Raw genomic sequence first — 23,205 nt, 5'->3', positions numbered from 1 at the left:
AGTTTAACGACCCTAGGCCTCCGCGCACCAAGGGAGTTCTGGGACCGGGCGGGGGCGCGCCGGGAGGGGTGGAGATTCGCAGTGCATGCCGGGGTTTTTGGGCAGCGGCGCGCGCTGCACGCCGGGACCCGCAGCCCCACGCCGCCGGGGCACATGGGGCGAGGCCACGCTGTTCCCGCCGGGCCGTGCCAACAACATGTTTCGGCCCCGGACGCGGCAGGCATCCGCGGCCGGCGCAGCCGCTTCTCCGGGTTGCGCGTAGGCGTGTGTTTACACACGGGCCCCGCGGCGCACGCACGTAGCGTCACGCGACGTCAGACGCTGTCCCGGAAGTTGGCGCGGGCCGGGCGGCGGGTGGAAGCCGGTGCCGGAGCGCGAATTGCAGCGCCGTCGCCTTCACTGCCTGGGCCGGGGTCGCCGGCCTGCTCGCCCGTCCGCGATGGGGACCGGGCCCTGAGCGCCCCGCCCGGCCTCCCTTTCCACAGCGAACCCGCCCGGCCACGATGGAGGCGCCTTCAGCGGGCCCCCTTCCCGCCGAGGGCGGCCCGCCGGTGGCCGTGGCCGAGGTGCGCTGCCCGGGCCCCGGGCCGCTGCGCCTGCTCGAGTGGAAGGTGGCGGCGGGCGCGGCCGTGCGTATCGGCTCCGTGCTGGCCGTTTGTGAGGCCGCCGCTTCCGCGCCGCCCGCCGGTCCCGCCCCTGCCCGCGCTGGCTCCGGGGGCTGTGTGCGAGCCGAGCGAAGGCTGAGGTCCGAGCGCGCCGGCGTGGTGCGGGAGCTGTGCGCGCAGCCGGGCCAGGTGGTGGCCCCTGGGTGAGTGGGGTCGGAGGAGCGGGACCTGGAGGGGTCCGGGGCCGGGCACTAGGCAGGAAGGGGTCCCCGGTGCCGAAGCTAGAGGGACAGCTCGGGGAGAACTTTGGTGGGTGGGTCACACCGCAGTCGTGCATCTGCGTGTCTTTCTAAAGCTGGACGATAGTCACTACTTGTGGTGATTTAACTGTTCCGAAACACGACTTAAAACGTTTTCAGCTGGCAAAATTGCAGTTTTAGGAAGTAGGCGGATTCTGTTCTTCTGTGATGGGTGTCCCCCCCCCCCCCCTCCAGCAGGACTCCGCGTCTGTAAGTTAACTGCCCAGTGAGCACGGGACGATCAGGCACGCTCCACGCTGGTCATCGCAGTGTAAACTGCTGGGGGTGGGGTGCACATCTTCAGCTTCTCGTAAACCTTGAGAAACGCGGTTGTAAAGCCGGGTGCAGTTCTGCATCATAGCTCAGGGGGGTGCAGCCGCAGCCCAGTTAGTTTAGGGTAACAAAATAGTAGATATACTAGTATGCTTTCCTCAGATAGACTCTAGCTGTTGGTTATCTCCGTTTTAATCACATAAAGGGGCCTTTCTCTTTTTAGGGGGCGAACCTGTCCACCCACACCTCGTGTGTGACTTTACCAGTGTTGTGCTCAGAGATTGGGCTGGTGTGTGGGTATGGTGTGTACATACACATGACTCATGTGGTTGTTTTTATTGTCTGGAACAGAAACCGGGGCAGGTGACCATTCCTGCTTCCTGCTGTAGTGGTTGGCTCACAGCTTCCTTCTGCGAGGGCCATGGGACATGTCAGGTGCTGGTCCCCTTGGGCACAGTCTGGCCCTCTAGTTGTGCTATGTGCTCTGGTCTCTGCCCCTCTCCTTGTGGCTTGCACTGCCTCTGCATCTGTTGAGAATCTGCTCCCCTTCCATAGGATGGGCTGGGACTGGCCTCCATCCCAACCCCAGGAGCCTCCTCCTGTGTGCACTTCTCCCCACTCGTTGTTTGGAGACGGCACTCTGGTCCGTGGCCTATGGGTAAGGTGCCCGCGCCTGCCCAGTGAGCATGGACAGGGTGGGATGGGAGCTGCCTCGGGGCTGCACCCTCCCCGGAGCCGTCTGGCCGGCCTCCTTTGGAAGGGAGGAGCTCACTGGGCTGTGTGTATATGGCACACTGTGGTTTGCTGTCCTCATTACTTTGAAGTCAGAGTTCACCTGACCGCCGCTTGGGCGTATAAACTCATGAGCCCATAGTTGTGGAGGTGAAGCCCAGTGCTGGTGTAGAAGGCTGTGTAGAAAGTTCCTAAAGTGAAGGGCTCTTCGTGTCCTTGTCTTCCTCTGATTATACAAAGAGGGCCACTGAGGCCCAGACAGGTCAGGCCCTGGTCTTTCTCTTCCTCCCATTGTACACAAAAGGCCATTAGGGCCCAGGCGGGCCAGGGACTAGTCAGTGAGAAGCTCCATGTGTAATGCTTTGATCCCATCCGCCAGACTAGCAAATCAGAGTAACCCAACACGTTAATCTCACCAGTCAGCAAAGAAACGTACCTGATGACAAGTTCTCAGTAGGGAGTTTTTCTTTTTTTGTGTTTTTGGCATTTGGGGTTTAGGGTGTCTTACTGCCGTGGTTCATCGTAAGGCTCTTTGCGGACCCGATGACAGTGTTGCTCCTGGCGCGCAGGGGTGAGTGGGCACAGGTGAGGCACCGGCACAGCCAGGCTCACCTGCTCGACGTTGTCCTTGTTTTCATCCTCGCTGGCGTCAGCAGGGTTCGTCCCATCCACGTCCGTGGCTATTCTCAGGCAGCGAACAGTCAGTTCTAGGGACTTAGAAATAGTGCTTCTGGGTGTGCCTGAATTCATCACTAGATTATCGTTTTGGCCGATAGTAGGAGGAACGTTTTTGTGCTTGCTGTCAGGTAGAGGTAGGAACCGAATCCTTTCTTCTCAGGTAGGGAGGGTGCTGGGGTCCCAAGGGGCTTTGGCACGCCGAGCACGCTGCCTTGTCGAGGCTTCACGTTTACATCCTCCTCCCTGCTGCTCTCTCCTTAGGCCACCTTTCATCCAGGGGGTGGTGGTGTGGGGAGGGAGACAGAATGAGAGTACACATCTGTCTTTGTAACTTTCACGTGGATTACAATTATTTTGACTTGAAAACATTAGGACGAGCGGCTGTCAGAAATTCAGTCTATTAATTGTTACTTTACCTAATGTCCTTCTTTCCCACCCATCTCCTTTTATGTCCGTTGTCATTCACTGGGAGGCGTTGAAGTCTGCAGGGGAAGATGTGTGAAATACCCAGGGAACAAGTCTGGTGGTGGGGCAGGACCAACATGGGGAGACCGGGGTGGGGGGTGGGGAGGGGGCTATTGCTTTGTAAGACCAGAAGCAGTTACGATTGCTGGCATGCTGCCTTGAAGACCTTGGTGGCCCTCTGAGGCGCAGACTGGAGACGACGCTGAAATTCTGTGAGTCCTTCCCAGCCTGTTGAGCCCGGCGGTACAGGGGAGCACTTGCTTTTGAAACACGTTAGAGGAATGGAGTTTTGTCTAATAAACCGTAGTCGACCCACTGGAAGCTCATACAGTTTTGAGAGAATTCTAGAAGGAATTCCTCGCGGAACCTGAGTGGCTGACTCTAGGTTGCCGCGGGCACTGAGCGTGGATAGTCTTCCTATTTTAGTTTCTTGGGATGCTGTGGGTTCTGTCTCTTCCAACCACACGCTCCGTCACCAGGCCACAGGTGGCCGAGGTTGTGTGAAGTAGCTGTGTCCCCGCTCTGACTTCAGCGTGCGCCCAGCCTGAACGACAGCGGGTGACGCTGTGGCCGCCACCGCCGCTCCGCCTCGTCGCCGGCACCTCCCCCGCTCCGGCGGTATTCGCCATCAAAGCAAGGGTACTCTCTTGCTTCTTTTCGGACGTAATTCCAGACCTAGAGAAAAGGTGCGGGAATAGTGCCAGGAATTCTCCTCCAGGTGTCACGCGGCTCTCCTAACGCTCAGGACGCTGCCACGGCTGCTCGCCCTTCTTCCTCACACGCGGTGTCTTCCTCAAGTCGAGGACGTTGCGGATGTCTCCTCAAAATAACATTTTCTCACCTAACCACGGTGCGGCGGCCAGAATCAGAAATAACATCCGTGCCGGGCTATTTTCTGCTCTTTGGATTCCCCTGATGGGCCAGTAATGTCCTTGGAAGCGAAAGAACACAGGTCCTGTGTCAGGCTCAGCCGTCTGAGCTCCTGGATCTCTGGCCTCGAGCGGTTCTCCTGTCTGGTCCTCCGTTTTCTTCTCGTCAGCTGGTGGTTTTGCAGACTGACTCCGTTCCGATCGCCGTGTGCATTTGGGCAGGGCTTGCCTGGGTACCTGTGCGTGTCCCGAGCAGGCCTGTCGGGCGACAGGTAGCCTCGGTCTGTCCCATTCTCGTCTGTTCCGGTGAAATGTTACAAATTTTCCTGTCGTAATCGTTCAGCATCTTGTGAGAGATACTTTATTACTCAGTAAATATCTTAAATTCTCTCATCAAATGGCCGCCCATCATTTTTGGCATCTTGAGGACTCTTGTCTGAATTTCCTGTTTTTTATCAGGATTGTCCAGTGGTGATGTTCTCAAGCCTTTCGTCGTTCCTTCTCCATTTCTGGTTGGCTTTCTACTGTAAGAACCCTTAATTTAATAGTGTAGCCTCTGGGATTCTTGTTTTATTCAATGGGTTGTAGTCCATTACTACCATTTTTTCTCAGTGCTCCGGTTGTCCCAGGTTTGGCCAGCGGGAGCCCCTCACGCTCACTCCTCTGGTGAGGCCCTTGGGTCGGCGCGTGGCCGTGTTTTCTGACACAAATGGTATTTGGGCTCCTGCTCCCCAGCTCTGGAATCACCCCATTCTCCAAGAAATTGTGCTTCCTTTTAATGGAGACTGACATTTAGGAACCGAGATCCGGGCGCACAAGTGACGTTTTGCCCATCGCGCTTGTGTGCTGAGCTCCGTGTTTAGAGCTTGGCGGAGGGCTGTGAGCCGCCCTGGCCTGTCGCGGGAAGACGGAAGGTGAGACCCAGCCTGCGATAGCGCTGGCTCCGCCAGCAGAGAGTCGGGGTGCCCGGCTTCCTCACGCTGTGCTCTTCCTGTGCCCTCGGACCTTCCCGTCAGAGCAGACACAAAAGCTGATGTGTGCAAAAATTTCAGGAAGAATTCGATATTTGTGTATTTCGGGAAAAATTACTTCTTTAGGAATCGCGTCGTGATTTTCCTATGGATTTTTTTCAAGGACAAACCAGGAAAGTTAGCATTTACTGGTGACTGACTTGACATTCTGGGGCTGGTCCCCCGGGTGAAGTGTTTTCTCTAGAGGTCACAGCATGCCCCTCCCCGCCGGGTGTGGTGGTGTTGGCTCTTTGTTGGGTTGAGGGTAGAAACGGTAGGGTCACTGCCTGCCTTTCATCCCTCTCGCGTCAGTGTCTGCAGATGAAATCATGTACCGAAAAAGGGCATTACTGTTACCTCTTAAAAATACTCTTTCCCTCTCTCTTGGCCATCCGTTACTTTTTTTGAGAATCCTTTTAGCCCTTGTAAAGATGCGGAAGAAGTCCACCGATAATGTTGAGCTCCGCTCTGACCCCGCAAGACAGTTCTGAATGACCTTTTAATTCAGACAGAAAATAGGGTCTCTTTATCCTCCTTTTAATTTAGACGAGATGTTTCCGAGCTGCTGTCCCCTGGGCCACATGTGAGTGTTGGTGTGGCCGAATGGGAAGGGGGTGGGGGACAGACAGCTCGTTGCCTTGGCCACACGTCTCCGTCCTTTGTGACAGTCACAAGTCGTCATGTGCTGCACTCGGGCACATGTGCTGTGTGTGCAGTGTGTGTGTGTCCCGTGTGGTCCGGTCCGGTGTGCAGCTCTCCTGCTCTCCTTCCTGGGCTGCAGCAAACTCCAGAAACTGTCTTGAGGGGCACACCACCAGCTGGGGTGGCTCGGCGGCCGCACACGGCATCTCTTTACCTCAGCCTCGGTCAGCGTTTGCCGGAAACGTCTTTCGAAGACACGTGGCTCCTCCCTTGTGTGTGGAGACCGTGTTGTGTTTTTAATCACTTCCCCCCCTTCGCCTGGCAGGTGTGGCCTCGGCACCCTGTATGGATTTACAAGTGGTGGGTTTCTACTGTCACGTCGCTTGGCTTGGGGGCCACTTTGCTAGATGGCGGCACGTTAGTGTTTTCTGACTTGGGTCGTCTGAGAAGATTGAGGGGCATTTGGTTTTGCCTCAGATGATGGTATACCTCCTCCCCCTGCTGTGTGGACTCACCCGCCTGTGCTGATCCCACGTCTGTGTCGGGTGTAACGTGACAGACATCGCCAGGGTGGATTTAGGTGGAGACCTCGTGCCTAAATTTAGTAAATAGGAAAATTCTCTGTTCGTATTCACAATAGGGAGCGTTGAGCTTTGAACGCTATGGGTGACTCTTTTACATCAGAGAGAGGTGTCGAGTTTTGGAACGAAGGCATCTCGTGGGGGGGTTAGGCTGATTTGTGGGTCATTCACGTAGCTCTTACACGTGTCACGTGATGACAGCGTGTAGTGTCGCCACAGAGGGGGTCCTCATAGAAGCTTTGTGTGGTGTCCGTTTCGTGTGCCAGTCGTTGTTCAACGTTAAATATTCTTTGCAGGTGTTTGGGGTCATTCGAGTCATCCCAAGTGCCTTTGAGAGCAGGGCCCCCTGCACCTGCTTCCTGGCTGTCACCCGACTGCCTTCTTCTTGGGGGTGGATGGATGCTGCTGAGGCACGTGGCCTTGGATAGTCCACCAGGAAGGGCTTCTAAGCTGACACCCCGTGTGCTTATCACCTGCCCTGGGGTTTGCAAGGGCGTATCCTGTGCCCAGCAGGCCCCTCCCTGTCAATGCCAGTAGCTGCCCCCAGGTTGTGACAGCTGGAGGTGTCTCCAGGCCCAGTTTCCCGTGGGGAGCAAACGCAGCAAGTGACTGAGCCCTGATCTGCTCTGTGGAATAAGACAGGCAAAGCTCCTTGCGGCACAGAAAGTTACATGACTTTTAATGTCATCTGTAGAGAGAAGACTTTGTAGAGAAAGGTACACGTTCAGGCCACGTTGCCAAGGGCGTGTGGAGTGGTTAGAGTGTGTGCCCCCACCCCTGTGCCCCTTCGTCCCTACCTGCCTCCCGGTTGCCTGCTGGCAGCTAGGCTTTGCCTGGGACTTGGAAACAAGTTGACAGAGCAAGGACTCTGTCTTCTGGGCCTTCACGGGATGGCTCGGCGGAGCGCATATGCGCTTCACGCAGTGCGGTGGGAGCTGAGAGGACTTCCGGGAGGAGGTGTGGCTCCGGATATGGGTTCAGATAGAAAGAAGAGGCAGAGGTGGCGAATGGCAGGCTGGTCTAAGCCGAGGGAGCCCCCGTGTCGGGGGGACCTCCGGCAGCACTCGGGGGTCACACCACTGGTGGAGCACGTGGGAACTGAGTGGCCATGGAGTGGCATGGCGGGGTCCTAGGGAGGCCGGCTGCCGTGACACCGGCTGTCACACTGGATGGCACGCCTCCCTTAGCCTGGGTTGCTCTGCGCAGGTGACGTGCAGAGCCCCCCGGTGACCGGATGGTGCTGGGGGCACAGGGCTGGGCCGCAGGGCAGGTGCCCGGGGACCAGCCACGTGCTCCTCTCTGCCTCGCTGCGGTGCTCTGCCACAGGGTCCTCTGGAAAGGCCACCAGCAGCCCTAAATCACCAAGTTTGGTGGCCGTGTTCTCATTAGTTGGTGGTCTGCCGGTACCAGATACGCATTTTAACTGCATGGTTTGGCGAGTTCTGACAAACGTGTGTGCCTTGGAAAGCACCACCCACAGTCACGATGTGGACATCTTCGTCCTGGTGTGTGTCTTTTTTTTTTTTAATTTTTTTTTTTTCAACGTTTTTTATTTATTTTTGGGACAGAGAGAGACAGAGCATGAACGGGGGAGGGGCAGAGAGAGAGGGAGACACAGAATCGGAAACAGGCTCCAGGCTCCGAGCCATCAGTCCAGAGCCCGACGCGGGGCTCGAACTCACGGACCGCGAGATCGTGACCTGGCTGAAGTCGGCCGCTTAACCGACTGCGCCACCCAGGCGCCCCCTGGTGTGTGTCTTAATGCTGTCCGGTGTCTCTTCCGGGCGTTTAACACTGATACTCCTTTCTCAGAATGTTCCCTCCCTAGTGTCTGCTGTGGACCCGGCTCCTCAGCCTTTGCGAGCACTGATTTTGTTTTCTGCTATGCTTGATCTTAGCCAAAAGGCCGAGAAGCGATGATGATTTTGCTTTTTAATTGGCATTCTGTTTTCCGCCTGTCCCTTAATTGTTGGGGTTCCCCAAAGGCCTGCCATCTGTTTTATTGGCAGCAGTTAAGCCCTAGCCTGGGATAAGCAGCCCACGAGACCTGTATTCTGTGGTCCTGTCCACGTCCAGGCACACGTCCACCTGTGTGGGCAGCTGGTGGTGCCTGTGCCTCCCTCGCTCGGTTTTCTAGGCAGACTTGTCCTTTTCGTGCCTGGTCCCTGGCAGGCTCACTCCAAGAACCGCTGCGAGTGTCCACGGCGCTCCTGGGTCCCTCGGCTCTCACTTCCCCTGGCATCTCCTGCCCTCACTGGTGCACTTAGAGCTCGTTTGCCGCCCCGCTCCCGGCACCTTCGCGGCGCCACCGGTGGGTCCTCCCTGCTGCGTTCAGGGCTCTGGACCCTTGAACGGTTGGTCTCAAGTCTGCCTCTTTCCACGTGCTCTCAGCTTGGGCGATCTGAAGCCAGCTGTGCCTCACCTGTGTGGCTTCGCCTTGGCTCCCCTCTCCATCCCACACCTGCTTCCTCTTGGTTTGTCATGACCCTCCTGTCACCTTGTCCTGGAAGGGGGGCTGTCCTAGAAGCTTCCTTCTACTGGAGGAGAATCAATCCTCTAGAATTAGCTGCCCATTCAGGACTCCCCTTGAATGTCAGTGACCTGGGCACGACCAGGATTTCTTAAGGACGCAAAATATATGATAAATTGGACTGGGTTAAAATTTAAAACCCGATCTTCAAAACCCACTGTTAAGAAAACGCAAAAGCTGACTGCCAACTGGAAACACATACCTCACAAAGTGTTCCGACCTGTTTATTGCTCGAGCTGGACACCAAATGTGTCTTCGGGTTAATGTTTTAGGAGACGGTGAAATCTTCCTTTCCCGTTTTTGGGGATTCCTGAAAAAAATACTCCCCAAGCCATGAGTTTGCGTAGAGAAACGAGTGAAGTGGGTAAGTGCAGACTGGCTTTTTCATGTCGTGCCTGTCTGCCGTGTCCACAAAGGAGGCCTGGCCAGCAGGTCACACCGCACCCGAGACTGGAGTCCTTCTGCTCCTGGTGCCTGGGTGGCCTGCACCTTCTTACACGACTGTAGGTCCCCAGAACCTGTAATTAAAACACAGGCAATATCAGCATTTTTAAAACCTACCCCTAGCATTCCAGGGGGCAACCAGCAGCTTTTTGCCAGGGTCCAGAAGGCCCGACAGACCCCCGGAAAACCCTATCAGCCAACAATTGACCTACACCTTTGACTTTTGGGAAGGTGCACGGCCGTCCCCTTGCCGGCTCTGCCCATGTCCTCCCAGACGCGTTGCCTTTCTGGGCCTATTACTTCCCCGCCTGCACTCGGGAGAGCAGGACAGGCGAGGAGGGGGCCCCGGCAGGACGGAGTCTGAACAGCGGGTCGTCCGCCAGGTGGGCCACCCGGCGGGCAGCTCCGTGGGAGGGAGTGTCCCTCGTGTGGCAGGAGCCGAGCCGGCCGTCCGAGGGAGGGCTGATTCGGGGGTGCCCGCCGTGAGGGCTGGGGTACAAGAGGCCCGGACCGTGGCAGCCGCTTGGTGGGGGTGGGGTGGGGTCTGGACGATGAAGGAAGGGTTCTTCTGCAGGGACGTGAGTGGGGACCGGGTTTGGCGGGACGAGGTGCTGCGGGGCCGGGCAGGTGGGGAAGGCCAGACCCGAGCGCCCGCTCCGGACGCCAGCAGCACAGGGCCTGGTGGCAGAAGGCTGAAGAGACACGCACAGGGCACCCAGAGAAGGTGGGCAGCGAGCGGGGCGGGGGCGGGGGGTGGTCCCCGGGGCCTGCCGGCAGGAATATAGAGCCCGAAGACCTCTCTGGGCCGGTTGGCGGAGGACTGGGGGGACGGCGGGTTCTAGGTAGAGGTGGCGATGGTGCTGAAGGCGGGAGCGCGCACCCACGGAGAGGGAAGAGGCAGGCGGCAGAGCGTGGCCCTGCCCCGCGCTTGGTTTGCGGTCGAGCGGGCTGCCGGGCTGCGGACACACAGGGGCGTCGGGGCGCCGCGTACCCGGTCGTGAGCGGCAGAGGCGGGCAGGAGGAGAAGAAGGAGGCCCTGTGTGGAAGGGGTGTGCCGTCCCTGGCAGCCGTGCGCCCGTGGAGGCCGTTGGTCCGGAAGCTCTGGGGCCATCCGTGCGGCCATCCGTGCGGCCTTGCTTTGTGAGGAAGCACCCAGGAAGGCCCCGCGTCCCAGATGCTGGCCTGACCGCCGCCTGGGTGCCCCCGGGTCTAGGTCAGGGGCAGGAGACTCCCGCGGTCCCGAGTTACAGGGCCTCCAGAGCTCTGACCACGCAGCCTTTGGGTTTGTGTGGAAATCGTGGCGTGGGGTGAAAACTAGAAATACTACAGGAGTTCCGTCAGAAAACTTGCACTGAATCGGAGCCGCTCTGTAGACCGGGAACGATATTTGGGAGACGACAACCGTTGGTTATTTGTTGGTATTCTAGCAAGTTGCTCCTTGCCACGTTAGCGTAGGTTTCCGTGTTTTAAATGGTTTCTCAGAAGCCTGAGAGTGTCGATATTTCACATACCCTAGGCTTTCACGTCGTCCCAAGTCAGTTCTCCCGACAGGACGTGCCTAGTTTTTCGTCTGTCGTGCGTGGGTTCTGGGTTGCCCCGTGGGGACCCTTGGGCGAGAAGCCCTCCTTTCCGGCCCCGGAAGCAGAGCCCGGCCGCGGGGTGAGGCGCGCCGGGTCAGGTGGGGGTCGCTGGGAAGATCGGTACTGAACCCCGGGGGCTGTACACCCTCGGGGCGTGTGGTCAACCAGGGGATTGTGCTTCTCCCCTTCCTGACGCGGGACCGTCTTCGCCTCTGTTTCTAGGACCGTCCTGGTGCGGTTGGAAGGCTGTAGCCACCCGGTTGTCATGAAAGGCTTGTGTGCCGAGTGTGGCCAAGACCTGACCCAGTAAGTCCCGGCAGCTTGCGGGTGGAAGGCGGCGCCTCTCCGCGTTGGAGGTGGCGTGACCTACGGGTGCGAAGCGGCACGGGCGGCCTCAGGCACCCCGCTGTGTCCGGTGACCCGAGGCAGTCTCCCGGGGAGGTGTCCTTTCTGGCTTTATTTCCATAAGTCCCGAAAGCATGGAGCACGTCAGATGGTCACTGGCGTGCTCGGTTTGCTTTCTCCTCCCCACCGAGCACACTGCACATCCTCCCGGTCCCCCCGGGCCCCCTGCCCCACTCCCTGGGCTCCTTCACCACCAGTGCTGTGCGGTCGCGCTCATTGTCTGTGCAGAGCAGCGCGGACTGTCCTGTGTTTGCGTAGGTGAGGGCCTCTGTTGCAGTGTGGCCGTCACAGTTCATTTCCAAGAGACCTTCGTGTTTTGTGAGAACTTGGCCTGTTGTCAGACCCCGGATGGCCTCTCAGCAGCTGGCCGCAGAAGGACGTGCTGCACTGAGCTAGCAGTGAGCCTCACCTGAAGTGTGAATTAAAATCCTACCCTGGAAGCCCCGGGTGCTTTCCGGGCGTGGGTCGTGGGGTCACCCACGGTCCTGCGTGCCTTCTGTGTACAACTCGTTCAGGGTGTTCACGTCTGGCCCTTCTCCCGTGTGCAGGTTGCAGAGTAAGAACGGGCAGCAGCAGGTGCCTCTGTCCACGGCCACAGTGTCCATGGTGCACAGCGTCCCAGAGCTGATGGTGAGCTCCGAGGTGAGTCCTGCCTCTGGCGGGGGCGACGTGTCGGACAGAACATCTCCGGAGAACGGCAAGGAGCGTGTGTGGGCCTTGTGCCGTGCAGAGGACGGTTGCAGAAAGTACCGCGTCTGCGGGCGTCATAGCCGCTGGTGGGACCGGCGGTGTGTGAGCAGCGTGCCGCCCCCCTGCTTCTGCTTTCCCAGAGGGTCCTGCTTACCGGGGACGCGCCGGCCTCACGGCTTCGGAGCTGGGAGCTCTCCCGGGTGCTGTGGTTCACGTGGTCCCCCGGTGCGTGGCTGGAAGCAGTGGGTCCGGGAGGCCGACCGAGGGGAAGGCCGGAAGCTGCTGGAAGCTGCCGGAGGCTGCAGTTTGAGGGCTGGGAGCAGGCAGCTGTGCGTCGGATCTGAGCGGGCAGCGCCGGCGGAGCGGACGTGGGGGCAGGGAGGGGACGGGAGAGCACGCCAGTTCGGCCCTCCTGTGGGGCAGTCCCCGAGCATCCCCGTACCCGCGGACCTAGCGCACGAAACCGCCCTTACTTCCCCTGCATTTCAGAAGTCACGCGGGCAGTGTGGGTCAGGGGTGTCCTGACCCCCGTTTTCATAGGCCAGGGGTGCAAATGGCGGGTGAGGGAGAGGCACCAGGATGAAGCCCTTGATGGGCTGTGCAGAGACTCAGCTCTTGGTGGGGACCAGTCTCCCGGCTGCCCGTTTATGTAGGTGGCGGGTGAAACTTTTTCACTCACGATTTGATGAGATTTGTGCTTTAAAAAAAATTTATTTAAGTTCTGGTCGGTTAACATACAGCGTAGTGTTGGTCTCAGGAGTAGACTCCGGTGATGCGTCACTCAGGGGCCACACCCTGCGCTCATCCCAGCCCGCGCCCCCCTCAGTGGCCGCCACCCACCGGGCCCCTCCCCCACCCACCTCCCCGCCAGCCACCCTCAGTTTGTTCTGTGTGGTTAAGAGTCTGTTGTGGTGTGCCCCCGTCTGTTTTTGCGGACACAACCGGTTTCTTTTCATTTCTTTTCTCATTGGTTTACACGTTAAGTCACAGGATTACGATCACAAATCATAACGTCATCAGAGTTTGGACCCAGTGGACTGGCTGGGGAGGCTGGGGTCTGGGCAGCGTGGCCCCATGTGCTGTGTTAGCGTGCAGAGAGCCTCGAAGCACCTCTCCCGGCTTCCTTTGGTTTCTCCTGACAAAATCGAATTTTGTTTTGGATCCAGATGTACTTACCGACTTTCCTTTCTATTTCGCTTCAGCAAGCCAAGGAGCTGGGAAGGCAAGACCAGCAGCGGCTACATCGAAACAGAAAGCTGGTGCTCATGGTCGACTTGGACCAGACGCTGATCCACACGACAGAACAGCATTGCCAGCAGATGTCAAACAAAGTGAGCGGCCCCAGCAGCTCCTCTCGGCGACGCTTCTTGGGCCAAGGAGGCTGGCTGGGGCGGGAGTCCAGGGCCCATGCTCTCAGGGCCGTTTCCCCTAGCTGGTCCCCACCGGGAGGTGCCGAGGCACGCTCCCACCCTCCGGTGCCTGGTCCACACGTGGTCCCGTGAGTCAGGAAGGTTGAGGGTTCGGGGCCTGGAGGACCCAAGGCCCAGCGGTAGACAGTGGGGTAGACGGCAAGGGAGGAGTGGTCCTGGGGGGACACAAGCCGGCAACACCTCCGGAAGTACCTGGAACACTGGGGGCAGTGGTGCGGGTGGGTACCTGGGCCTGCACTCAGGACAGCAGATAGAGGCTGGGTCCGCTCTGCATAAATCCTTCCGGGAAATTAAATTTCCAGAGAAAGTAAAGGGTCAGGGGCGGAACCGTGTTTGAGTATACGTCGAGCCTCTTCCCACCCTTCGCTCCTTTCCTCTGTATGGAGCCTGGGGACTTAAATTTCTGGCCCCTCCCCAAGGCATTGAGCCGTGCCCGTTACGGATGGCTGTCTGAAGGCTGGCACCAGCTTCTGCCTCCTTGACTAAGGAGGCCTCACCGGCGTGGACGTGGTCAGTTACTTAAAGTCTTCGTTGGTGGGGTTGATGTGCAGACTGTTGTCGGTGCCTGCAGGTGTCAATTCCTGGCTGTGGCTGCGCGTGGTGGGAGAGCCTCTGACAGGCCAGCAGCCGGGCATTGAGACCCCAAGAGCAGCAGGACAGGTCTGCTCACGGTCCCGGGATAGGCGTGTGTCGTGGGGGGGTTCGCTGCAAACTTTTCTCGGAACACACCAGGCCGTTTTAGTTTGGCCTCGTGAATAAATCCGGCGACACAGGCGCAAACGTGGACCATCTCCGCTAGTCCCGAAGGCCACAGAGTCACTTCCGCCTCCGTACATTGCTGACGGCGAGGACTGATCTCCTACTCGTGAGCGGAGAACTTGTCCTCCAGCAACGTCCTTGTCACTTCAGTTCTGTCTCCCGTAAAACAGCGTGTATTTTTTTTAAGTTTATTTATTTTGAGAGAGAGAGAGAGAGAGAGGGAATCCCAAGCAGGCCGCACTGTCAGCACAGAGCCCAACATGGGGTTCAAAGTCACGAACCGTGAGAACATAACCTGAGCCGAAATCAGGAGTCAGACGCTGAAGTGACTGAGCCACCAAGAGCCCCAGCAGCACACGTTTTAGTTGTATTAGCACTTTTTCACTATCTAACATCTCGTATCACCATATACTTTTGTGTGCAGCATAAGGCGTTAGTAAATACTCTGCGACTGTTTCATTCATAACAACTCTGCTTAATTATCTTACAGCTGGAGGACTTCAGGGGCGCCTGGGTGGCTTGGTCGGTTGAGCGTCCGACTTTGGCTCAGGTCATGATCTCATGGTTTGTGAGTTCAAGCCCCACATTGGACTGGTTGCTGTCAGTGCAGAACCTGCTTCAGATCTGTCTCTCCCTCTCTCTCTGCCCCTCCCCTTCTCTCTCTCTTTCTCTTTCTCTGTCTCTCTCTCTCTCTCAAGAAATAAACATTAAAAAAAAAGAGTCGGAGAACTTTACGTAAAGCAGTAGTTTCTGCACATATGTGCTTGTGTGTACGCAGCCATAGCCGGCTCTGGGCTTCATTGTGCCTTTGAAGTCGGCACGTTTAATTCATTTCACAGCAGTTTAAACTCGTCGTAACATGCCTGTTCCTCAGCTTGTGTGATCTGCAAGGTGAAGGTCTCCTCCCATCCACGTGGACGGGCCTCAGCTCCGGCTGGCCTCCGTGGCTCCACCCCCACCTGTGCCCACAGGTTACCTGCGGGCCGGCTCTGCCCAGCACTCAGGTGTGCACCCGCGCACCTGTTGTGACGTCTAGAAAGATGTGTTTAACTCTTCACTTTGGCGATCTGAACTTGTGTTTTTAAGGACGTTTATATGCACCTGTGGAGGACACGGAATGTGATTTCTAGAATTCCATACTCCAAAATGTTTTAACAGAACAGCTGCTTCATGAAGGGTTTGACCACTTGATGCTAGTAAAAAGTTAAGCTAGTTAAGCTAAGTTACTTCAGCTAGTAAAAAGTTAAGTAAGCCCAGGGTCACTTACTTTTAGTTTTCAGTGTTTCAGAGTTATCTGAGAAGACTAATGCTAAATAGGAATTGAAAGGATCAACGTTTAGTTTCCTAAGGAAAATAAGTTTCTTTGTATATTAATGGCGTGTAACTTGTTGGCATTACTAATCTTACCTATCTACTAAAAGTGGTTTGAAATACTATTTCAGGTTTGGTGTTGTATTTGTAAGTTAGTAAACCCGTATCTTAAAGCAGTCACCAAGCCAGACTAAGTTCCGTGGGACTGTTTGGTTTACTCCCATCAGTACTTGGGGGGGGGAGGACCATCATGCGCGGATCACTGGAGACCTGTTCTAAGTGATCCGCCGTGGCCGTGCTACTTGGCAAGTGTTCGGGTTTGAGGACACAGATCCTTGCTTTGCTGTTAACAGACAAAGACCACGGTCCAAACGGTGCGAGGATCTGCTGACGCCGCTGAAGCCCGTGGTTGCCGAACGTGGTGACCGTGGCGGTTCATCACAGGCGGCGACGTGGGTGGGTCCGCTGCCGGGACCGTCATTGACAGTGTCTCGGGCGGTTACCGCGGGGGACGGGGGTCGCAGTCCGGAGGTGCCGTCCAGGCGCCTCCTGCCTTCTCACCGGGCACGCCTGTTCTTCCAGGGTATCTTTCACTTCCAGCTGGGCCGCGGCGAGCCGATGCTGCACACGCGTGTTCGTCCGCACTGCAGGGAGTTTCTGGAGAAGATCGCCAGGCTGTACGAGCTACACGTCTTCACGTTTGGGAGCCGGCTGTACGCTCACACCATCGCAGGTGGGCGGCTCAGTCCTCGGTCACCCGTGCCGACTCACGCGTTGCGTGGGCGTTGTCCCCAGTAGGTTAGGTCTCTCTTCATTTTCGGTGACATCCTTAAAGACGAGGGGACACACGAAGCTCTCCCAGGCTCCTTTCCAGTCCCCGAGCTAGCTCTTGCCTCCCCAAATGGGCAGGCCACCCCCGCTCTGGTCAGGCGCACGCCGCGGGCTGGTGTGAAGGTTGGTCAGCACTGCAGCTGTGTGGAAACGTAGAAACTTGCTACGTAAGCCTTCTCAGGGTGTTTTTGTTTTGGTTTGGAAATACCTCTGGAGCCGTGTTGCTTACTGACGCTCTAAGCGCAGGTAAAACGATTGTCTCTTATTTGTAAATGAATGACGTGGTGACTTAGTGTTAACCTGTCGTCTTGGTGCAGCTTAGTGGTTGCGTGCTGGCCGTGCGTGTGCCTCGTGTGTGCGTAGGTGTCCCTGGTGGTGCCCACCAGTGGCCCGTCTGGCTGGGGGCGGAGCCCCGGGCCCGGCCTTCACCCCGCCCAGGGGCAGCTGGGGCCCGGTCCGCCCTGACCGACCGTGGACGTTGGCACCTGCGTTGTAGGTGCTCACAGCACCTTCGTGGCCAAATTAAGTACTTCCGAATGGAAATATTTTTACGGGTTGGTTTTGGTCTTTGTTGACGGAGAAGTGACTTCCGAATCCTCCTCTACACCTAGCGCCCCGGAGGAGGTTGTTACCACGAGCGCATCGGCTGTGTGTGGAAGTTCCTTCCTCGTGCAAGAAGGAACTTTCCTGAGATGCAAACGTGGGGGACCACTCCGTGCAGCTCTCGTACCAGTGAGCACCAGCACCCCGGGTGGAGGAGCGGTTAGGTCCTCGGGTGCCCCCCTCAGGCTGCCTCCTGGCACAGGACGACTTGCCCTTCCCCTGCGGAGTCTTGGCATCTCTCTGGACCTCCATCAGGAGGACCTGCATGGGGTAGAGAAGATAACACCGGTGTAAATAGAAGGGCTTGGGGGAGGCGTCCCTGGCAGTCCAGAGGATGTTCCCGGGGGCCCGAGCCCTCCAGAGCGAGGCCCGCCTCGGGCCGTCTGCGCCCTCTGCGCCTCATGCGCTTTGTGCCTGAGAGTCCACATCCAGAGACGTGGCAGGAAGTTCTCCTTCCCGTGGGCCAGCGTCCCCGCACGGACGGGTGCAGAGCCCCTCGGCCGAGCGGCACTGAGGCCGGGGGACCCACAGTCACCGCGTGGCTGCCTCCAGCACCGGCGACGGCACCGCGCACGCAAGAGGCCCTGGGAGGAAGCCCGTGGCCCGAGGGACGAGTGCCCCACGTGGCTTTGAGGCGGTCGAGCCTTGAGAGGGCAGGACGCTGGCACGGGCAGGCCCTGGGGCCGGGTGGGTGGACTTGCTTGTTGGCGGGAGACCGCTGGGGCCCTGCCGTGGTTTTCCACCAGTTTCCAGCCATGGTTTCTACACCTTCCTCTTCCTGTCACCTTTCACGTTCTGAAAGTTCTCGCTTTCACAGGGTGTATGTTTTTAGTGTGATTAGGATACGTCTCTTTTTATTCGGATAAAAGTGTTAAGCGTTTGAGGTGCTTTTCACTTACTGTAGAGATTCCAGTAATTCTGCGAGAGGCTTCAGGTTTAGCCACTGAGTGACATCAGTGTTCGTATGGGACTTACGTTTTTCTTACTTCGTAAGGATGTACATTTGTAACATTTCTTCTCTGAGTGTTGTTTGTTCATAAACGCACAGATTTAAACCCTTTAAGTGCTATGTGGAAGGCCCTGTGCACGGCGGTGTGGGGCACGCGGTGCAGACACCAGGGCCCTGGGGCGCCCTGGCTTTGATGGGGTGTGTCTGGTGGTCCTGGGGTCCCGGCCGACAGCGAGTTGTGGAGGTGGGCTGCCGTGCCTGCCTTCACAACGATGAGGGGATACACCCTGAAAGGGTCTCCAGAGGGCGCGGCCATATCGCCGGATGGGCATGAAGCCGCCCGGCGCCTGGCTCACTGCTTCGCGAACAGCCGAAGGTGCGGGGAAGCTGCACGTGGCGGCACAGCCGGACTCTTCAGTCCCGGCGCCCCACACGCCGCAGGACTGTGTTCACGTGTTTGTCGCCCCCGCGCACCGCGAGCATCCCCGGGGCGTGCTGCTGAGCCGTGTTCATCTTCTGTTCTCAGCCAAGTTCCAGGTAGTGTTAGATTCAGTAAACGTTCCACAAACCCATGCCTTTAAACACAGTAAAAGGAACCGCGAGTGAATCACAGTCCTACCAGGAAAAACGAGGGCGGTTGGCGTCCGTGTGTGACGCTTTGTGTCCCTGCTGTCCTCACAGCACAGTAGGGGCTTCACCACCTGCAGAGCAGGACATTCGCGGCTCACACGTCTGACCTTCGTTTTGTTTTCTTTCCAAAGGCTTTTTAGACCCTGAGAAGAAGCTTTTTTCTCATCGAATATTATCGAGGGATGAATGTATTGACCCATTTTCTAAAACAGGAAACCTTAGGTACGTACCTGGTTGTGTTCATCTCCGGGGCTCACTGGGAAGTTTGTGGTGGAGAGAGCACCAGACCCGTGATTCTGGGTTTATTCCCCCCATTCCTTCGTCCCTCGCCCCCCGCCATGGCACTCAGAAAGCCTGCTGTCTTACCACCACAACCCTGCCTCCCCCCACTCCCCGAGCATCCAGGCAGTGGTGGGCTCCTGGCGTGGGGCTTGGCTGGGGCCCCAGAAGTCGGGGGTCTGGGGAAGGCAGCTGAGAACAGGGCTGGGACGTGAGGGACGAGGGAGGTGACAAGCCAGGGGATCGGAGCCCTCCCAGGCACCACAGCTTGAGAGGAGGAGGGGCTGGTATTTCCTTAGGGGCTTGCACGCTGCGAGTCCTGCTGGTTCGTCAGATCTGGAGTCACGTTCCCACCTCTTCCCGGCACCGCCATGGGCCCCTGCCTGTCCCGCTCTCTGCTCTTAGAGCGGGCGCTCCCACCCCATCCAAAGGCTCCTGGACATTTCAGGACTTGGCCCATTTCTCCCCGGAAAGATAGCCCCCGCCCTCCCATCACGATATGGCATCAGCTGTAGTTTGTTTACTTGTATGTTGCTCCCTAAGGATACCTGGGCAGTGGCAGCGTGGCCTCGCTGCCACTGCTGGGTTTCCTCACGGAGTGTTCCGTGTTTCAGATTCAGCCCCCCCCCCCCCCCCCCCCCGCCGCCCCAGACCTATTCGAGACCGTAGGAGCCAAGAGGAGAATGAGCACTCCTTTCAGAAACAGATACTGTGTTTGCTAATTAGCGTCACACTGATGAAAACAAAGGACAATGAGCGGTGCTGTCAGTGACTGACTCGGGGGGGGGAGGCTGCCTACAGCAGCAGCACTGGGGAAAGGTGGCCCACTCCCTCCCCGGCAGGTGACCGGCACGTGGCTCACGGAGGTGCAGGCAGCAGGGCTCTCTTCCCAGTTTTTATCTCCCTCATCTAGAGTTACGGGTGCCAGAAAGCATCAACTCTGTCATTATTTTAGCTGCCATATATTTTACCTACGGGAAACAGACTCCGAGTAATAATAATTTTGGACACGTGAACGTGCGTACCTGGGTGGTTGTAGCCGTCAGCCACTAGAGAACGGAATGGTGGGAGGCAGTCCCCCCAAGTTTATTTCCAGATCCAAGAACAAATTCGCTTTGAATTTTGAGTCCTCCGAGCTTGTCCAAAGCTCAGAATTGGGGACAGAAATAGAATTTAATAAGGCTGTGTGAGGGTACCAGGACCCTTGGTAACGTTTCTGCTGACCCCGCGCGTTCTAATAGTATTTTTGGACTCAAAAAGAGACCACGCAGGCGCGCTGCAGGAAACCGTTGTTTCAGATAGCTGAGCTGTAAGGTCATGTCCTCCCGCCTTGACCTGGAAGCCTTTCCCTGTGGAGGGGCAGCAGCACGCTGGCCACTGGCTCGTTAACCTGCGTTTGTAAATGTGTTGGGACGTGGCCGTTTGTGCAGTGTCTGCCGGCTGCCCAGGATGGGGGCACGGCCCCCAAACGCTAACCTCTCTGCGCCGTGGCTCCGCCTTGAGGAACGTCACAGACGGTGGAGAAAGTGTAGCTGCTGTCATCTGACTTCACCTGGGAACTTTGAGAGTTTAAATAGGAGCTAAACCAAAGTCCTGCAGTGCGATTTCCGGCTGTCTCTGATTAATCTGTGATCTACTGGCTACTAGAAAAGATTATCATGACTCTGATTATTTTTTGTAAAGTGTGCTAGTTCTGGTGCATTTTTACTTCCAGAAATCTCTTTCCCTGTGGAGACTCAATGGTGTGCATTATTGATGACCGGGAAGATGTCTGGAAGTTTGCCCCCAACCTCATAACCGTGAAGAAATATGTCTACTTCCAGGGCACAGGGGACATCAATGCTCCCTCTGGGTCACGGGAGTCCCAGGCGAGGAGGAGAGGTGGGTGACCTGGTCGGGAGAGGAGTAGCTAGCCCAGACCTCCCTGCGTGTATCCCGTGTCCCGTCTCTGCCGTGGCTGCTGTCAGTCCAAGATTCGCTCTGTTGTCGTCTGTATTTCAGTAGTTGAGACCGACAACCAAACCAATGTTTGGTTTCCACTTGGGTTTCTTTTTTTAAATAGCACTAATCTAAATATTTTCCTAATTGAATAAAGATTAAGGAATTTGCTTAGTTTAGTACATCTGAGACTTGTTATCCTGGTTCTCTTTCTTTTTTTTAAATATTTTCATTTATTTACTTTCGAGAGAGAGGAGAGAGATCGTGAGCAGGGGAGGGGCAGAGAGAGAGAGAGATACAGAGAATCCCAAGCAGGCTCCATGCTCTTGGCACAAAGCCCAAAATGGTGCTCGAACCCACAAACTGCGAGATCGTGACCGGAGCCAAAATCAGGAGTTGGATGCGTAACCGACTGACCCCCCGGATGCCCCATCCTTGTTTCTGAGAAGACAAGCAGGACGCTGGGAACTTGGCCATCGCGGTCCTTGGAAAGCATGAGCTGTGGGTTGTAGCACCTCCAGCTCCTTGGTGGGTGGTGCCGTGCCCTGGCCCAGAGCCTTCAGGGTGCCACACGGCTTCGCTTGTCTGGTGAGCTTGAAGCCAGAGTCTGTCTGGAGAAAATCCAGAGTTTTGGTTGGAAGTGTTTCTGATGATCTTTAGTTCATGAGATGTTCTGAGGTGGGCAGTGATTGCTGGCGGTGCAGGCCAGGAGAAGGTGGGACCTGAGGGCGTTCCTGTGGGGCACAGATGGGATGGTGCGGCCAGAGCAGGGCTGGGGGTGCCGCCCACGGGCCGTCCACCCACAGCGTGGAAACCGGCAGTGTTCTGTATGTTTTTAAACCACTGTAAAAAAACAAAACCAGGGGCGCCTGGGTGGCGCAGTCGGTTAAGCGTCCGACTTCAGCCAGGTCACGATCTCACGGTCCGTGAGTTCGAGCCCTGCGTCAGGCTCTGGGCTGATGGCTCAGAGCCTGGAGCCTGTTTCCGATTCTGTGTCTCCCTCTCTCTCTGTCCCTCCCCCGTTCATGCTCTGTCTCTCTCTGTCCCAAAAATCAATAAACGTTGAAAAAAAAAAATTAAAAAAAAAAAAAAAAACAAAACCAAGTGGCCACCTATGGCCACAAACCTGGAATATCGGCTGTCTGGTCCTTCCAGGCCACAGGCTGCCGGGCCCAGGTTGGAAGCGTGGTGAGAGCAGACGCACGGCGCACTGCCATTGCTCTGACAAGCGAACGCTAAATACCGGTCCCCTTCCCTTTTGTGTGCACCTGTAGTGACTCAGTCTTCTAAAGCTGCCGACGTCGCGGAACACGCTCCGTCCGTCAGGGAGACCGAGGAGGGACGGCAAATCCCTGGGGTCGAGCAAAGTAACGGCCTTGGGAAGCCCACGAGGGAGCTCAACGGGGGTGTCTCCCCACGGGGGGGCTGGCCCCTGCCTGGGCAGGAGGAGGACAGAGGCGCCCGGCCCGCCACCCATGGCCCCTTGGCTGATGGCAGGGGACCCCCAGCATGTGCTCAGCCGCATGGTCGGACATCGCTGGAAAAGCGGCCCGCTCAGGGCACGGCAGGTGGTGACCTGGACTTTGACCTTTCCAGTGACAGCGAGTCGGACGCCCAGTCGTCCTCTGAAGGCGAAAGTGGGGAGAGGAAGGGCCTGGAAAGGCCTCAGGGCTCACGAGATGCAGGGAAAGTGGCGCAGCGGGGAGGCCCTCTTGGTCCGGGAGGGGAGAGGCCTGCAGGAGCCAGTCCGTGTGGAGAGTCTGCCCCGGGCGAGCCTCTGGATGCGCAGGACGAGGACGAGCGGGACGGCCTCTGCGGGCTGGGCGGGGGCTCTGCGGACAGGAAGGAGGCCGAGACCGAATCGCAGAACAGCGAGCAGTCGGGCATCACGGCAGGCGAGTCCCTGGACCAGAGTGTGGAGGAGGAGGAAGAGGAGGAGGACACGGATGAGGACGACCACCTGGTCTACCTGGAGGAGATCCTCGCTCGGGTGCACTCTGATTACTACGCCAAGTACGACCGCTACCTCCGCGGGGACAGCCAGGAACCCCCCGACATACGCAAGATCGTCCCTGAGCTCAAGAGCAGGGTGCTGGCAGACGTGGCCATAATATTTAGCGGGCTGCACCCCACAAACTTCCCCATCGAGAAGACGCGGGAGCATTACCACGCCACAGCCCTTGGAGCCAAGATCCTCACTCAGCTGGTGCTTGACCCCGACGACCCTGACAGGGCCACCCACCTGATCGCTGCGAGGGCAGGTAAGCGCCCGTGCCCCAGTCCTGCCCGTGGTGCCCCCGGTGCCGAGCGCGTCCGCGTCGGTCTCGGGTGACCGCTCTTCGAACGAGCACGTCTGCTCGTTTCGTGGGGAGTTTTCAGAAGTTTGTTTCTGTGCCCGTGTGGCATTGTGTGTGTGTGTGCTGTGCGCGTGTGCCTCCCGGTCACCGCCACACGCTCCCTGTAGTCTGGCTCCTTCTGGAGTGGGTGGCGCCCGCGAGTCAGGTGAGCGTGAGGGGAGCCCAGTTACCGGTCGTCTGGGTGCTCGGTTCAGCGGGTGAGAGGGCAACTGAGCCTGGGTTTGAAAACCGGACACGGGTTCTGGCGGGAACCGAGTAAGTCAAAAGGGATCGAAACCCAAAAAGTGAAAATTGAAGTCGTCGTAGGAAAGTCCC

At 57.5% G+C, this 23,205-nt stretch overlaps 1 protein-coding gene across 4 annotated transcripts in view; it reads left to right on the top strand.

Moving 5' to 3' along the window:
• Nucleotides 1-312: 312 nt before the first annotated feature.
• The window catches only part of CTDP1 (CTD phosphatase subunit 1), a 57,280-nt gene continuing 34,387 nt past the window's right edge, over nucleotides 313-23,205 (top strand). For 2 of the 4 annotated variants that reach the window (XM_049620311.1, XM_049620310.1), the window contains exons 1-8: nucleotides 315-808; nucleotides 10,931-11,014; nucleotides 11,662-11,755; nucleotides 13,006-13,134; nucleotides 15,886-16,036; nucleotides 18,448-18,538; nucleotides 20,310-20,476; nucleotides 21,808-22,794. In XM_049620311.1, the coding sequence (XP_049476268.1) occupies nucleotides 504-808; nucleotides 10,931-11,014; nucleotides 11,662-11,755; nucleotides 13,006-13,134; nucleotides 15,886-16,036; nucleotides 18,448-18,538; nucleotides 20,310-20,476; nucleotides 21,808-22,794 (2,008 nt within the window). In that variant the 5' untranslated portion in view covers nucleotides 315-503. Of the gene's footprint in view, nucleotides 809-10,930; nucleotides 11,015-11,661; nucleotides 11,756-13,005; nucleotides 13,135-15,885; nucleotides 16,037-18,447; nucleotides 18,539-20,309; nucleotides 20,477-21,807; nucleotides 22,795-23,205 lie in introns of all 4 variants that reach the window. The other 2 variants (XM_049620313.1, XM_049620309.1) reach the window with 2 other exon arrangements.

The sequence above is a fragment of the Panthera uncia genome, assembly GCF_023721935.1.
Source record: "Panthera uncia isolate 11264 chromosome D3 unlocalized genomic scaffold, Puncia_PCG_1.0 HiC_scaffold_8, whole genome shotgun sequence".
Lineage (NCBI taxonomy): Eukaryota > Metazoa > Chordata > Mammalia > Carnivora > Felidae > Panthera > Panthera uncia.
This window is presented reverse-complemented; position numbering and strand designations above follow the sequence as displayed.